This window comes from Hyperolius riggenbachi, chromosome 3, assembly GCF_040937935.1.
Source record: "Hyperolius riggenbachi isolate aHypRig1 chromosome 3, aHypRig1.pri, whole genome shotgun sequence".
In the NCBI taxonomy this organism is placed as follows: domain Eukaryota; kingdom Metazoa; phylum Chordata; class Amphibia; order Anura; family Hyperoliidae; genus Hyperolius; species Hyperolius riggenbachi.
In genome coordinates, this window is record NC_090648.1 from 501,746,059 (window position 1) to 501,760,928 (window position 14,870).

Below are 14,870 nucleotides of genomic sequence, written 5' to 3' on the forward strand. Positions count from 1 at the left end.
GGGCTGATAACAAGCAGGCTGAGCAGTGAAGGATGAAACAGAGCAGGGTAGGTATTTTCTCTAATGTTCCCACTGATATATATGGTAAAATACATGAGGGTGCTTCGTCTCTGGTTCACTTTAAACAAGGTCATGTCGTGTAACAAAACCAACCTACAGTTAAAAGTCATACCAAAAAGAGGCTGAAATTGCATTGAATTATTTATTGATAGTGCAAATAAAAATTTAAAAATAATTCTTAAAACAATATTTAAAACTATTCTTCCTAAAGAGAATTAATATTATCGGATGATAAACCTTCCTTAAATTATTTAAACATTCTTTCCGGACTTCATTAATACTTTGAAAAGAACAAAAAGTCAGAGCTTAAAAGGACAAGTTCATGTCGACATAAAATGTGCGGTGGAGGAAGGGCAGCTTAGTGTGTAAACTGTATTGACCAGTCATGGTCAATAAGAAGCTATCATGAGACTGGAACTGGTTCGGTCATATTCACTTCCTGACTATTTTGATGGACCCAATTTCACATTGCACCGTTGCCATGATGAATAACATCTTCTTGACCATCTCCCGTAGTCACATCGATGGACCGGATTGGTGGTTTTACAGTTCCCACCCCCTGAGCACCTCTAGGCCTGTAGCTTGTAGCTCCTGCCAGATGCCACCACAGAAGACCATGAGGACTCTTGGTGGAAGGAGACGAAAGCGTTGACCTGCAGGGCTCATCCATGAGGATTTTCTTGGATTACGGACACAGAGTTGAGCATTGGTGGAGCTATCCTTTAAAACCTTGGAGCTAATAATTAAGACAATGGTACTGAGTGTTTTTCTTTTTTTTTTTTTTTTTTGTACAAAGATGGCTACATAAAACATGAAAGTGTACATTCCTATAAATTTGTGCACATGAAGAACATCCCCTAAAACATAGCAGCCAATCAAAATAAGTCTTCTCCTCGTAAGGTGCCAAGGCCCAACCGGTTGCCATGGGATACTGAAAGTCTTCCTGTGCCTAGATTTCAATACACATCCCTACCAGGATTCCAACATGACCGCTACCTTCTACGAACCATGAATGATGACCTTGGTGGCTTCCATCTACAAGTGATCCCTTGTCAAATCCATCTAACTTGAATAGAGAGTGAATAAATATAGTCTATTTTTTTATTGGTTAGTCTAGTGGAAAATCAAATGCTATTTGTCCGCAGTATGCCTCTTGATTCGATGAAGAAGACTGTCCCGCTCCATGTGAGACTCTGCGAGTGCCATCTTGGTTTTGGCCAGTTCTTGTTTAAGACATTCATTTTCTTCAAGAAGCTGCACAAGACAGAGAAGAAGAACAACAGTTAACCCGGCAAAAAAGAGTAAAATCAAATTATGAGTCCCGTAGTGCCGGTAAAGCGGCAGAGTACTACCAGCAACAAATCTGCCAGTAGAGTAGTACGCATTGCGGAATCAACAACACTTGCGGGACATGGAGATTAAATGGTATAGTCTTGGCGCATATGTGGTTTGTTAAATAAACACTGAATCTCAAAGATGAATTAAATCTGACAAAGTACAGTACCTTCTCACAGACGGCACTGACCGACTTTACCATATAGAGATATGTGGTAAAGTGCTGTAATCCCAACATGAAGAAGCTTAAAGAGGGACTGCAGCCTAAACAAACATACTGTCATTAAGTTACATTAGTTATGTTAATTAAAATGGATAGGTAATATAATCTCTTACCCACCCTGTTTTAAAAGAACAAGCAAATGTTTGTGATTTCCTGAGGGCAGCCATCTTTTTGGATGAAAGGAGGTGACAGGAGCATGAGACACAGTTCCAACTGTCCTGTTGCTAAGCAACGAGAACATCATCAGAAATATTATCATGCATTACACAGCATCAGGGGGAAAATGCCCAGGCAGTTTTCTTTGATGGGGCGGAGCTTAGCTTTTTTTCAGCTAAAAATGAGGCTTGGGTAAGAAAAACAAAGTTCTGATGCTGTGAAACTGTTAAAGAAACGCCACGCCTTTTTAGTGCTGCTGAGTAGATTTTTAATCTGGAGGTTCACTTTAATGTAATCCCGAATTCCTGAGCGTCACACCGCTCAATAAACGATAATGATTAAGACAAGCCGGTGCAGCAGTACTGCCGCTTCCAGGTCACATGGACGCCGGCTTCCTCTCAGTGGTCCCGTGAGTTCCAATACCTGTTGTCACCTCTCAACCCCAGGGGGCCGGCTGAGGAAGGCTAACGCCAAAACTGGAGTCGGAAGAGCGGCTACCACGCTTTACTATATGCCAATAAACAAGGATTTTATTGCAAGTGTGTCCCCCTGCGTGAGTATTGGAACGTACGGGACCACTGGGAGGAAGCTGGAGTCCATGTGACCAGGAAGTGGCAGTACTGCTGCACCGGCTTGTCCTTACCATTATTGTTTATTGAGCGGTGTGCCGCTCAGGAGTTTGGGATTAAAGAGACACTGAAGCGAAAAAAAAATGATATTATGATTTGTATGTGTAGTACAGCTAAGAAATATAACATTAAGATCAGATACATCAGTCTAATTGTTTCCAGTACAGGAAGAGTTGAGAAACTCCAGTTGTTATCTCTATGCAAAAAAGCTATTAAGCTCTCCGACTAACTTAGTCGTGGAGAGGGCTGTTATCTGACTTTTATGATCTCAACTGTTCCTGGACTATTTACTTTTCCTCTGCTAGAGGAGAGGTCATTACTTCACAGGCTGCTCTGAAAGAATCATTTTGAATGCTGAGTGTTGTGTAATCTGCTCATATTATAGAATGATGCAATGTTAGAAAAAACACTATATACCTGAAAATAAAAGTATGAGAATATTTTCTTTGTTGCTAATCTTCTAGTAATTATTCATAGTACACAACCAAGTCATTATATCATATTTTTTTTTCGCTTCAGTGTCTCTTTAAGCTCCTTCATATCGGAATTACAGGAAGTTACCTCATATCTCTGTTATGGTAAAGTCGGTCAGTGACGTCTGTGAGAAGGTACTGTACTTTGCCAGATTCCATGAATCTGTGAGATTACGTGGCTTTATTTAACAAACCACATATTCGCCAAGACTATACCATTTAATCTCTGTCTCATATCGGGCCGTGGGTCTGGCCCCTGTCTCAGGCCGCATTCATTCATCTTCCGCTATCCTATCTTTGTTTGTGTGACACTTGCGGTACCTGGGTAAGGTAATCATTGATGTGGTAATGGGCATTACACAAATACCGTGGGTTGCGCTAACTGCGTAATGCACAGTAGTTTGGTAGCATTCGTACCGGTAATATTGCCGAGTAGGTTTACCGGCGCTATGTGCATCAAGACCAGCATCTACTAAATTGGATCGAGCTTCCAATGCTGCTCTGACATAAATAGGCATTTGGAAGAACCTGAACCCCCGTTCTTAAAGGACACCTGAAGTGATAGGGATATGGAGGCTGCCATATTTATTTCCTTTTAACCAATACCAGTTGCCTGGTAGCCCTGCTGGTCTATTTGGCTGCAGTAATGTCTGAATCACACCAGAAACAAGCATGCAGCAAATGCAGTCAGACTTCAATCAGAAACATCTGATCTGCTGCATGCTTGCTCAGGGTCTGAGTATTAAAGGGAAAGTATGTCAGCCTCCATATCTTTCTCACTTCAGGTAGGTAAAGTTCCCCCTAAACCATGCTGCCATATTCTTTTTGTTGTACCGGGAAATAATTCGGACACCAAAGCATAAATATGACTAACTTTTTACCACTAAGTGTATCGCAACAAAAATGGGTGGTATCATGTTTTATATCTGAAGGTGAGAATCACCTTAAAGTGGACCTGAACTCTTGCACAAGACAGAAGGAAAACAGAGAAATACATCCTGTATGTATTTAGAGAATTTAGCCTGTCTAATTCTCCCTCATCTGTGACTAATCACAAGTAGTAATTTGATCTCTTGGCTGTGTCAGCTGGCTGCCTTGGCAGAGGAGTTAATATGTAAACACAGGATGTTAACCCTATGTCTGCTTCCATGAAAGCAGGAAGTAGACCACCTGCAGATTTATTGCAGGATTTGGATCAGCTGTAACAAAGAAATGTTTTTTCTTTAAAGGTTATTATGCTGTTGCTTATATTTTTCAGCAGAGGGGAAGTTCTGAGTTCAGGTCCGCATTAAAGAGAAAGTTCATTTAGGCTGCTGCTTCATAGCAAGAATTAGTAATAATCCATATTTCAGCTTGTTAACTTTTCATGAGACTATACGCCATTCCAATAGAAACTGCCAGTCAAGAGTGTCAAAGTATTCCTTAGCTGGCTGCAAATTGAAATGAAAACTTTTATAACTTTCAACATATAAAAAAAAAAAAAAACACACCCTGGAGCCAGCTTGTCATTAAGTGGTTAAATATAAAATTAAAAGATTAAAATATAGTTTAAGATTAAAATATAGTATATAAGTTAGACCAAGAAACGATCAATGCAATCCTTTCATGTTGTTTTATCTGCCGTGAGCCTGCAAGTCAGCTTCTTTACTGCTGGCAGACGTTAAAAAACTGGACACCACCAACTGCCCTTTTCTATAAACACACACAGTAACAAGGGTGTGTGTGTGTGTGTGCGTGCGTGCGTGCGTGCGTGAGTGTGTGTGTATGGTGTGTGCGTGCGTGCGTGCGTGTGTGTATACAGTGCGTGTGTGTGTATACAGTGTGTGTGTGTGTGTGTATATACAGTGTGTGTGTGTGTGTGTGTGTGTATATATATATACAGTGTGTGTGTGTGTGTGTGTGTATGGTGTATGGTGTGTGTGTGTGTGTGTGTGTGTATGGTGTATGGTGTGTGTGTGTGTGTGTATGGTGTATGGTGTGTGTGTGTGTATGGTGTGTGTGTGTGTATGGTGTATGGTGTGTGTGTGTGTATGGTGTATGGTGTGTGTGTGTGTGTATGGTGTATGGTGTGTGTGTGTGTATGGTGTGTGTGGGTGTGTGTGTGTGTGTGTGTGTGTGTGTGTGTGTGTGTGTGTGTGTATGGTGTGTGTGTGTGTATGGTGTGTGTATGGTGTGTGTGTGTGTATGGTGTGTGTGTGTGTGTATGGTGTGTGTGTGTGTATGGTGTATGGTGTGTGTGTGTGTATGGTGTATGGTGTGTGTGTGTGTATGGTGTGTGTGTGTGTATGGTGTGTGTGGGTGTGTGTGTGTGTGTGTGTGTGTGTGTGTGTGTGTGTATGGTGTATGGTGTGTGTGTGTGTGTGTGTGTGTGTGTGTATGGTGTATGGTGTGTGTGTGTGTATGGTGTGTGTGTGTGTGTATGGTGTGTGTGTGTGTGTATGGTGTATGGTGTGTGTGTGTGTATGGTGTGTGTGGGTGTATGGTGTGTGTGTGTGTGTGTGTGTGTGTGTGTGTGTGTGTGTGTGTGTGTGTGTGTGTGTGTGTGTGTGTGTGTGTGTGTGTGTGTGTGTGTGTGTGTATGGTGTGTGTGTGTGTATGGTGTGTGTGTGTGTATGGTGTGTGTGTGTGTATGGTGTGTGTGTGTGTATGGTGTGTGTGTGTGTATGGTGTGTGTGTGTGTGTATGGTGTGTGTGTGTGTGTGTGTGTGTGTGTGTGTGTATGGTGTGTGTGTATGGTGTGTGTGAATGGTGTGTGCGTGCGTGAGTGTGTGTGTGTGTATGGTGTGTGCGTGTGCGTGTGCGTGCGTGTGTGTGTGTAGTGGGAGATGCTTCTTGCTTTGCAGTTGGCACGCAAGGAGGCTCACAGACAGACAGGAAATTGTCAGGGCCATGGCAGAGCACACCACCGCCACCGCTCTGCTCCTGTTGCCGGACTTTGTCGTTCGAAATGACGCCGTCTGGGTAATATTGGCGGTTGCTGTTCCTTCACATCTTGCCTTATTGCCTCATTGCTCAGTCTTATCCTATTGCATGATGTAGCCTTCCTGCTCAGTACGCACTTGTGAACTCTTGTAATGGATTCTATGTACTCCCATGGACATTTCAGTGTACACTGGATTTGTGACTACATGCAAATGTATGCTTAGTACAGTATATTGTGAACAAGTGCAGCTGATTTGTGTCATGATTGTATATTTTTGTACATAACTGTGTATTTCATACTTTTTCACTGACCTATTGGTTGGTTTATTTTCACAATATATGCTTTCAATGCAAATTTATTTACATGGTGTGCGTCTTTGTATTTATATACGGCTAGATATAGCACCCAATACTGCTTTAAAAGCAAAGCTGTACTTAGGCAATACTAAGGGGTGTGCATCCTTATTGCTTTTTCAGGGCCATGGCAATGATATCACATTGTGGGAGGGGTTTCACCGCAATATGCGGAGGCAAAAGGAAATTGCACACAAGACCGACAACCAGGAGGACTACAGGAAGGCGAGGAACGACCTTAATCGGGAATTGAGGGCTGCCAAAAGGGACTATGCCGGGAGGATGAAACAAAACCTGCGCTGAAATGACACTCGAGCTATGTGGAAGGGGCTTAAGGCTGCCACCAACTACAAGCCCCCCCCCCCCCCCCCCCAACATACACCCCCCAGTCCGGAGCTTGCCGAAGAACTTTTGAGAAGAAGGTTTGAGAGGCAGGAGGAACCAAGGGTACATCTGGAACTGCCCACTCCCCCCCCCCCCCCCGCCTCGGGGAGAACATCATGAGTCAAGCTGCTTCTCTAGTGGTGAGCGAAGCTGATGTCCTGCTACTCCTGTCGAGATTAAACACCAGGAAAGCCCCTGGACCAGACGGCGTGTCTCCAGCCTGCCTGAGAACCTGCTCCAGGCAACTTGCTCCCATCCTCTCCGCCATCTTCGCCAAATCACTAAGTGAAGGAATAGTCCCCAGATGCTTCAAGAGGTCGACCATCATACCTGTCCCTAAGAAACAAGGAGTCTCTGACCTGAACAACTACAGGCCGGTAGCCCTTACGTCCATCATAATGAAAACTCTAGAGCGGGTGGTGCTATCCAACCTCAAGATCTCCACCTTGCCCCTTCTAGACGCCCATCAGTTCGCGTATAGGGCAAACAGGTCCACTGACGACACTATAAACATCTGCCTGGAGTTTGATTTATGACCACCTTGACAGACCAAGCACGTATGCCAGAATACTACTCCTGGACTTTAGCTCGGCATTTAACACTATTTGCCCACGCATCCTACAGGAAGAACTAGCCACACTTGGTGTTCACCCAAGCCTGCGCCTCTGGATCACAGACTTTCTCACCAACAGGACCCAAACTGTCGGGCTGTGTGGCATCCACTCACAAACCATGACCACGAACACAGGTGCCCCTCAAGGCTGCGTCTTGTCTCCACTGCTGTTCTCCCTCTACACAAACAATTGCAGATCCAAGGCAGACTCAGTCAAGGTCATCAAGTTCGGTCTCGTCACCAAGGACAACATCCAGGAGTACTGTCAGCAGGTGGAAAGAATCTCCCAATGGTGCAAGGAGAAGAAGATAGTGCTCAACTCTACAAAAACTGTTGAGCTAATTGTTGACTTCAGAAAATCTGCTCCCACCCCACCACCAATTCACATTGATGGTATGGAAGTGTCCAGAGTGCCTTATGCCCGTCTCCTAGGCACCACCATCTCCAAAGATCTCAGCTGGAGGCCTAACATCACTGCCATCCAAAGGAAAGCCCAGCAGAGACTCTACTTCCTCCGCCAGCTAAGGAAGTTCGGCATGGCCCAAGAGATTTTGACCAGCTTCTACTCCGTTACCATTGAATCGATCCTCTGCTCTTCCATCCTGATCTGGTACACCGGCGCCACCGCCAGCGACAGGCTCACACTTCAGAGGGTCATCAGAGCAGCGGAGAGGGTCATTGGAAGACCTCTCCCCTCACTGGACCTCCTACACAAGAGAAGGCTGAGATCGAGGGCGCTGAGGATCGCTAATGATCCGGCTCACCCAGGCCACCGTTACTTCTGTCAGCTCCCACTAGGACGGAGACTTCGGGCCATCTCCACAAGGAGTGCCAGACACAGTAACTCTGTCTTTCCCTCAGCCGTCAGCCTTCTAAATTCCCTACACATACTCCCATCAGCGCACAAGAACTAATTGAATTGAACTAATTGTCTCAAAACTAATTGACGATAGTCCATTCTATGACTTTTCAGCCCTGTTACGGGTAACGTAAAATTGCTGCTCTAGCATGTAACGCAAATGTCAAGTGCAATAATGTAAACGTAATTGCTTGTAAAAGTGTGTAAAAGTGTAATGTTAACTCTGTTCTGCTGTTCTATGCTACCTATTGTTGTCTCCTCTTGAGCTATTTGTACTGTGTACCCAATTCCGGGCATGATCCAGTCATGCTTGGCGAAATAAAGAGCTCCTGATTCCTGAATATCAACCATAAAAACCCACCTGATGATCCGTTTGAGAAAAGGTAAAGATTTCTCCAGGGAAAGGGAGTATCAGCTACTGATTGGGATGAAGTTCAATCCTTGGTTACAGTTCCTCTTTGATACCACTGCTGGTAACAGTATCTACAAGAAGCCGCTGAAGAAAGCTGAAGTCTTTTGAAGAGAGCGTGACGCAGCCACGAATCCCGCTGGGTATCATATCTGGAGTAGGCCCATGGTAGCGAGTGCCACGGAGGACCATAAATATTTCAGTGCCAAACGCTGATTAATCCGGAACGTTCTGAGCTCATCAGTCTCCCCAGAGACACGGGAGGTGAATCGGGGCCTCCCAATCTGATCTCTTGATTAAACCGCGCACTTCAAAGACGTGAGTGATTGCGTGATAATTAATTCTGGACAAAGAGCTTCGCTGCCTAGGCAAACCGCTATGCGAGTAAAATCGCCATCTTGTGTCTTAACTTTAGCAGGATCTATAATTACATTGAATCTTATTAGCTGGTTCCCTCGCAGGGTGTCCCGGAGCAGCGAATAAATTCCATCCCGAAAAATCAGAGGATATAAAAAGGAACACTATTTAAAGGCAGCTGCTCCGGAAGTAGAAATAGAATTTTGAGGGATTCAAAAATGCTCAGGATTCCATGGGCACAGGAACACCCCCCCCCCCCCCCCCAAAGTGCTTAAAGGGGCAGTGTAGCGAAAAATAGGCTGTTCCATTATCCCCATATCATTTAATATGGACAGCATAACTCATCATACAGTTTGTGTAACGGGGAAAAAAAAAAAAAAAAAAAAAAACTTTAAAGGGCTTCTGTGGATATTTTTAAAAACAAAAACTGACACTTACCTGGGGCTTCCACCGGCGCCCCTGCAACTGTCTTGTCCCGCACTATCCTCTAAAATACTCCGTTCCCTGCCGCCGGTTAACTAGACTAACGCTGTCGCTCGTGTATCCAGGAGCCTCCTGCGCAAGCACAGTACAAAGTGTTCTCGTACTGCGCCTGCGCAGTAAGCTCGCAGAGAAGCGAGCAGGAGTGAGGATGTGCATGGCCGCCCAGGCGCAGCTGCATTCATCTAGTTAGACGAATAATCGGACGGTAACTGGTGGCAGGGAACGGAGGTTCGTAGAGGACGGCGTGGGACAGGACAGCGGCATGAGGCCGGTAGAAGCCCCAGGTAAGTGTCAGTTTGTTTATTTTTTTAAATATTCACAGAACCCCTTTCAACACTTCTCTACATTTAACTGCTGCGGACACTCTATAGCTGGATTACAACACGGGCAGCTCAGAGGCTACAAACAGAGCCATGCTATGTAGCTAGCAAAGTAAATAATTAGGCTGCTAAGTACAGTAACTAATTAGCAGCCTATTTACTTAGATAGTTACATAGCACAGCTCTGTCTGTAGGGTTTGAGCTGTCCATGTTGTATATCAGCTATAGAGTGTCAGCAGTTTCTTTCTCTGCCTGAATGAGTTAAATATCAGGTATGTAAGTGGCTGACTCAGTCCTGACTCAGACAGGAAGTGACTACAGTGTGACCCTCACTGTCCCAAGAGCCAATTTGGTCAAGTACTGCTCTCTCTGCCGCCGAAGGGAGGCTTTGGAAGTCTTTGGGAGCCCGAGTACTCCCGAAGACGGGCCACTCCGTACTGCGCACGCACCAATGCCCTCTCTCTCGCACGTGCGCAGTATGGAGCGGCCTGTCTTGCGGAGGACTCAGCTCCTGAAGTCCCCTGCCGCGGGGATTCAAACGCGGGAGCCAGCGCTGCTCGGAGGGCCCCGGGAGAGGAGAGGGAAGGCTCATTAGGACCCGAGCCTTCCCTCTCCTTAGGTGAGTATCTGGTTTCTTTTTTTAAAATACTAGTCTCATTAGCTTTTAACACTGAATGAAATACCGCAGGAGGTAAAAATCTTACTGAATAGTCATGCTTTTTTTCCGGTAAATTACTGAACTATTACTGCAAGATTGAAAATCTTAGTGATTTCAGAAAAAAAACAAGTCAAACACTGAATGCGTCAATTTACTGTCCCTTTACTTTTTCCTGAACTGGCGTTTGTGAATTAACGTCATTAAAACAATCTTATTTTCTTTCTTTCTTTAGATATTCTTTAACACCTTGATCCATTAGCAGTTTCAATAGAGTTATCCCGTTTGAGATAAATGCGCTGCTTTTCACTTCAGTCGGCAGAACTCTTTGTGCTGTAAATTCTTGTAATGGTTTGCACTCTCTCTCTACTAGCAGAAAATATAGGAACTCAAAGCAGAAGTCTGTGATGGTCTCACACTGCCCCCTAACAAACAAAAGTAACAAATAAGAAAGAATAAATGTGCTAAAATCGACTTGGAGCACTTGCAAGCCTCTAAATAAATTGGCTGCTAAAGGGTTATAGAAAACCTCAACTGAAAATAAATGAATGAGATCATAAATTGTAGGTGTATTAGTAGTAATGGTACATAGAACTTTTCTTAAGTCTCGCATACTAATTTTTAAATTTCAGGGCTGCAGATCTATGTGTGAAGTGTAAACAGCAGCCATGTCAGAGTGATGTAAAAAGTGGTTCGTTCAGCTTCCACACAGAAAAATAATTACATTTTGAACTTTTCAGCACAATCATAAAACCAGGAGTATTTGTTCAGCCAGATACAAGTGTTTTGGCTTCTAATTAATTTTCAGAAGAGCTGCCGCTGCATTTGACTGCAATTAAACAACCTCATCGGCATACATTAAAGGGACACTTAAGTCAAACATAAAAAAACGAGTTTTACTCACCTGGGGCTTCCAATAGCCCCCTGCAGCTGTCCGGTGCCCTCGCCGTCTCCCTCCGATCCTCCTGGCCCCGCCGGCAGCCACTTCCTGTTTCGGTGACAGGAGCTGACAGGCTGAGGACGCGAGTGATTCTTCGCGTTCCTGGCCACAATAGCGCCATCTATGCTGCTATAGCATATATCATATACCATATAGCAGCATAGAGGGTGCTAATGTGTCTGGGAACACGAAGAATCACTCGCGTCTCCAGCCTGTCAGCTCCTGTCACCGAAACAGGAAGTGGCTGCCGGCGGGGCCAGGAGGATCGGAGGGAGACGGCGAGGGCACCGGACAGCTGCAGCGGGCTATTGGAAGCCCTAGGTGAGTAAAACTCATTTTTTTTGTTTGACTTAAGTGTCCCTTTAAGTACTGGTTTATAAAAGAGGGATTGTCAGCCATAAAATCAAATTCCAATTACCTACTGCTCTGTGCATATTAACTAGTCTACATCCTGACCCTGCATTGCAAGGATTCCAATATAATAATAGAGGTTTCTGCTGTAATGAATCTTATCTCATTTTGCATCAACAAGAAAAGGCTCGTGGGCACCAGATAAGGAAGCTTCATTTATTCCAGGAGTGTTTTAACAAACAGACATATGCAGATGGTAATTCAATTATACATCACCACTCTATTGTAGCTGACAGTTGACAGAGCAGATGGTATGGTCGTCGACAATTGTTTCGCGCTAAACAGCGCTTTTTCATAGACTGGACTCCATGGCGGGGAAAAGCTCGCTGCCATTCCCTCAGCTCGGCGTTAAAAGGAAGACGCCGTGCCTTACTCCACCCATCCGGCCCGCCCCCTCTCACCTTCCCCTATGCGGAAGGCGGAAGTGCGTACGTGCTCCACAATGGAGCGCAACACCGCACCTACGGCGCTTCCTCGGACGCTCAGCCTCCCGGCGCACACTCATCTCATTACGTGGCGAGGTGCGTTACCAAGGAGATTCACCGCTAGCGGAAGTCCCACTGGAATGGTCCGAACAAAACAGATCACCAGTGCTGGGACTTATTTAGAAGGTCCGTTTTGGGGAAAAAAATGAATCTTATCTCAGTCAGCCTGGCTCTACTCTGGTTCATTGCCGGGGAGAGGGAAGCCTTTTATCTTCCCTCCCACATTCCTGCTCCTCACTGATTGGCTGAGGGCAGTTCAGTGTGACCGGAAGCTGAGTAGAGAAATACACCTCACGTCTCTGCAGAAGCTGCGGAAATGCGATTATGCTCTGCCAAAATTTGTTTACAAAGCAAGCTAGATGTGACAGTGCAGTTTTTGTACAGAGCTCAGGGGGCAGGAGGGCTGGCAATGCATATACCATTTCTGGCAAGAGAAAAAAAAGATAAGGGAGGAAATTACATCAGGATTAGCTTCAGCCAGAGGCAGTAAAGATGGAAAATGCCTGGAACAGTTTTAACTTTATTTACAATATTAAATTCACTGAAATTAAAATGTGGACAGTCCAATAGATATGTTATGCAAGTAGAATAAGTATCTACTTATAAATGTTTTTTTCCTGGGATAGTATGGCTGCCCCTGCAGCTTTAACCATTACAAGAAAGTGAACATAGGTAAGTTCTAGGTAGGCTTAATACTATATTTACCCATGTGTATCTTAATTCACATCAGCAATAGCTTTAATAGCACAGTACTTCCCCCATATGGTGCATCCAGGAACTGCATACCTAGACATAGCATATTCTCACTGCACACATATAAATGCAGATGAGATTTGTGCGCGGAGCTCTCTTTTAACCCTTTACCAGCCAATTTACTTAGAGGCTTGCAAGTGCTCTACGCCAATTTATCTAGCACATTTTTTTTTTATTTCTTCTTTGTTAGATTTCCTAGCTTCTAATTAGTACTGCTGTAATGTGTATTTATAGCCACTTGTCACTAGGGGTCAGTGTGTGACAGTAACAGAGGACTTCTGCTTTCAGTTTCTATGTTTCTGCTTGGGGAGAGAGATCAAAGCAAGCCAAGAATTTACAGCACAATGAGTTCTGCCCGATGAAGAAGAAAGAAATGCATTATCTAAAAGTGAGATAACTAGTTTGCGGCTGTCAACAGGTTAAGCGATCCCCCTTTAAACGCTGCTTGCTGAACAGCTTACCTGCTCTCTGCTGACCACGGATGGCTTTTTGAAGCGTTTAATCTCCTCTGTTGGCTCGGGCTGGACGGGGCCCTCTGAAAGTGTCTGTGTGCATTTAGTAGCGCTGCCTCTGTGCTGTATACTTTTGGTATTGTCACAGTTTGAGCCCGTCAGTTCCGCTTCTTTGTTGTGCGGCGCTGGGTTGGTGCTTGATTCTGGATTACCTTCAAACAAGGAGAAAAATAACAATAAGGAATTCAGCGCAGACAAACAAGGATTATCCATCTGCCGGGACAAAAGGAAGACAGCTGGAATCTTATCGGTTTGGTCTGCGTGTTTGCTTTGACAAATACAGGAGGGGATAGCGGTATGCAAAGGCATAAGCAGGAGCGAGAGTGTAGCCCAGGGGAGGGAGGGGCTCAGCCTGCTCCTCATCTGCTCCCCTCCTGCGCTCCCCCCACCGCGCAGCTGGCAGACACATACACTAAAAGTCCCTTTTCCATGACGCGACTTTTGTGAACAAGCGATTTTTTTCTACACGATATTGTGCAACATCGTTAAACAAAAATTTGTTAAAGAAAACCTGAACTGAAAATTAAAAGTCAAAATAAGCATACACAAGTCATACTTACCTTCCATGTAGTCTACTCCTCAGTGTCTTTCTCCTCTCCCGCGTCCTGTTTGTTCACTGTGATCAAGGGAATTTTCCGTCCTTCATTTTGAAAATGGCTATTACCCATAACAGCTTTCTGGTCAGCACACAGTTAAACTGTAACATCGCCCACTTGAGCCATAGGGAAACATGGACATTACCTGGTACATCAGTTTTCCTCTCCGCTATAACTGACAGCAACTGATATTTTACTGACAGCAACTGATATATTTCAGATCTGACAAAATGTTGTCAGAACTGGAAGGGATTATTGTCAGAAGAAAATGGTGAGCTTCTGAGAGGAACTGATGGCAAGGTAACTATGTAATGTTCATTTGAAGTTACCTCATGTGCTTATTTTAAATAATTTTACTCAGTACAGGTTCTCTTTAAACGATGTTTCACAACACCCGCCACCCTCCGGGATCATTCATCTTTGAGCGACCGCCATGTTGGATTAAATCGTGGTGGATTGTTACGAGTTTTGCCACGATCGTGTGAGGCCCCCTGCACACGATTCTGATTTTTAATTGATTTTTACATGCGATTCCGATTTTTAATCGCTACGGCATGCTGCGTTTTTTTCTGCGCTTTTCTGTTGATAGTTTTCAGGGAAAATCGGAATCGCAAATCGGATTTGCGGTATGCAGGGAGCCTAAACGATCGCTTATTTACGACGGCACCAACGACACTTGCTGATTTGGCCAGAGGGATCGGAGAACAATCGTTCGTCGGCGGAGATCCCCGATCAATTTGTCAATGGGTACTCCGCTTAAAGCGGACCTGAACTCAGAACTTCCTCTCTGCTCTAAAAGATACGCAACAGCATAATAACCTCTAAACAAAAAACATTTCTTTGTTACAGCTGAGACAAATCCTGCAATAAATCTGCAGTGTCTCTACTTCCTGATTCATGGGAGCAGACACATTGTATACAGCCTGTGCTTTCATATGGGC

At 44.6% G+C, this 14,870-nt stretch overlaps 1 protein-coding gene across 1 annotated transcript in view; it reads right to left on the bottom strand.

Annotated features, from left to right (window-relative positions):
- Nucleotides 1–690: 690 nt before the first annotated feature.
- BLTP3B (bridge-like lipid transfer protein family member 3B) overlaps nt 691–14,870 on the bottom strand; it is a 177,916-nt gene continuing 163,736 nt past the window's right edge. The window contains exons 20-21 of the mRNA XM_068278319.1: nt 13,283–13,485; nt 691–1,314 (exon numbers count right to left, since the gene is read on the bottom strand). Coding sequence (XP_068134420.1) covers nt 1,192–1,314; nt 13,283–13,485 — 326 coding nt within the window. The 3' untranslated portion in view covers nt 691–1,191. The remainder of the gene's footprint in view (nt 1,315–13,282; nt 13,486–14,870) is intronic.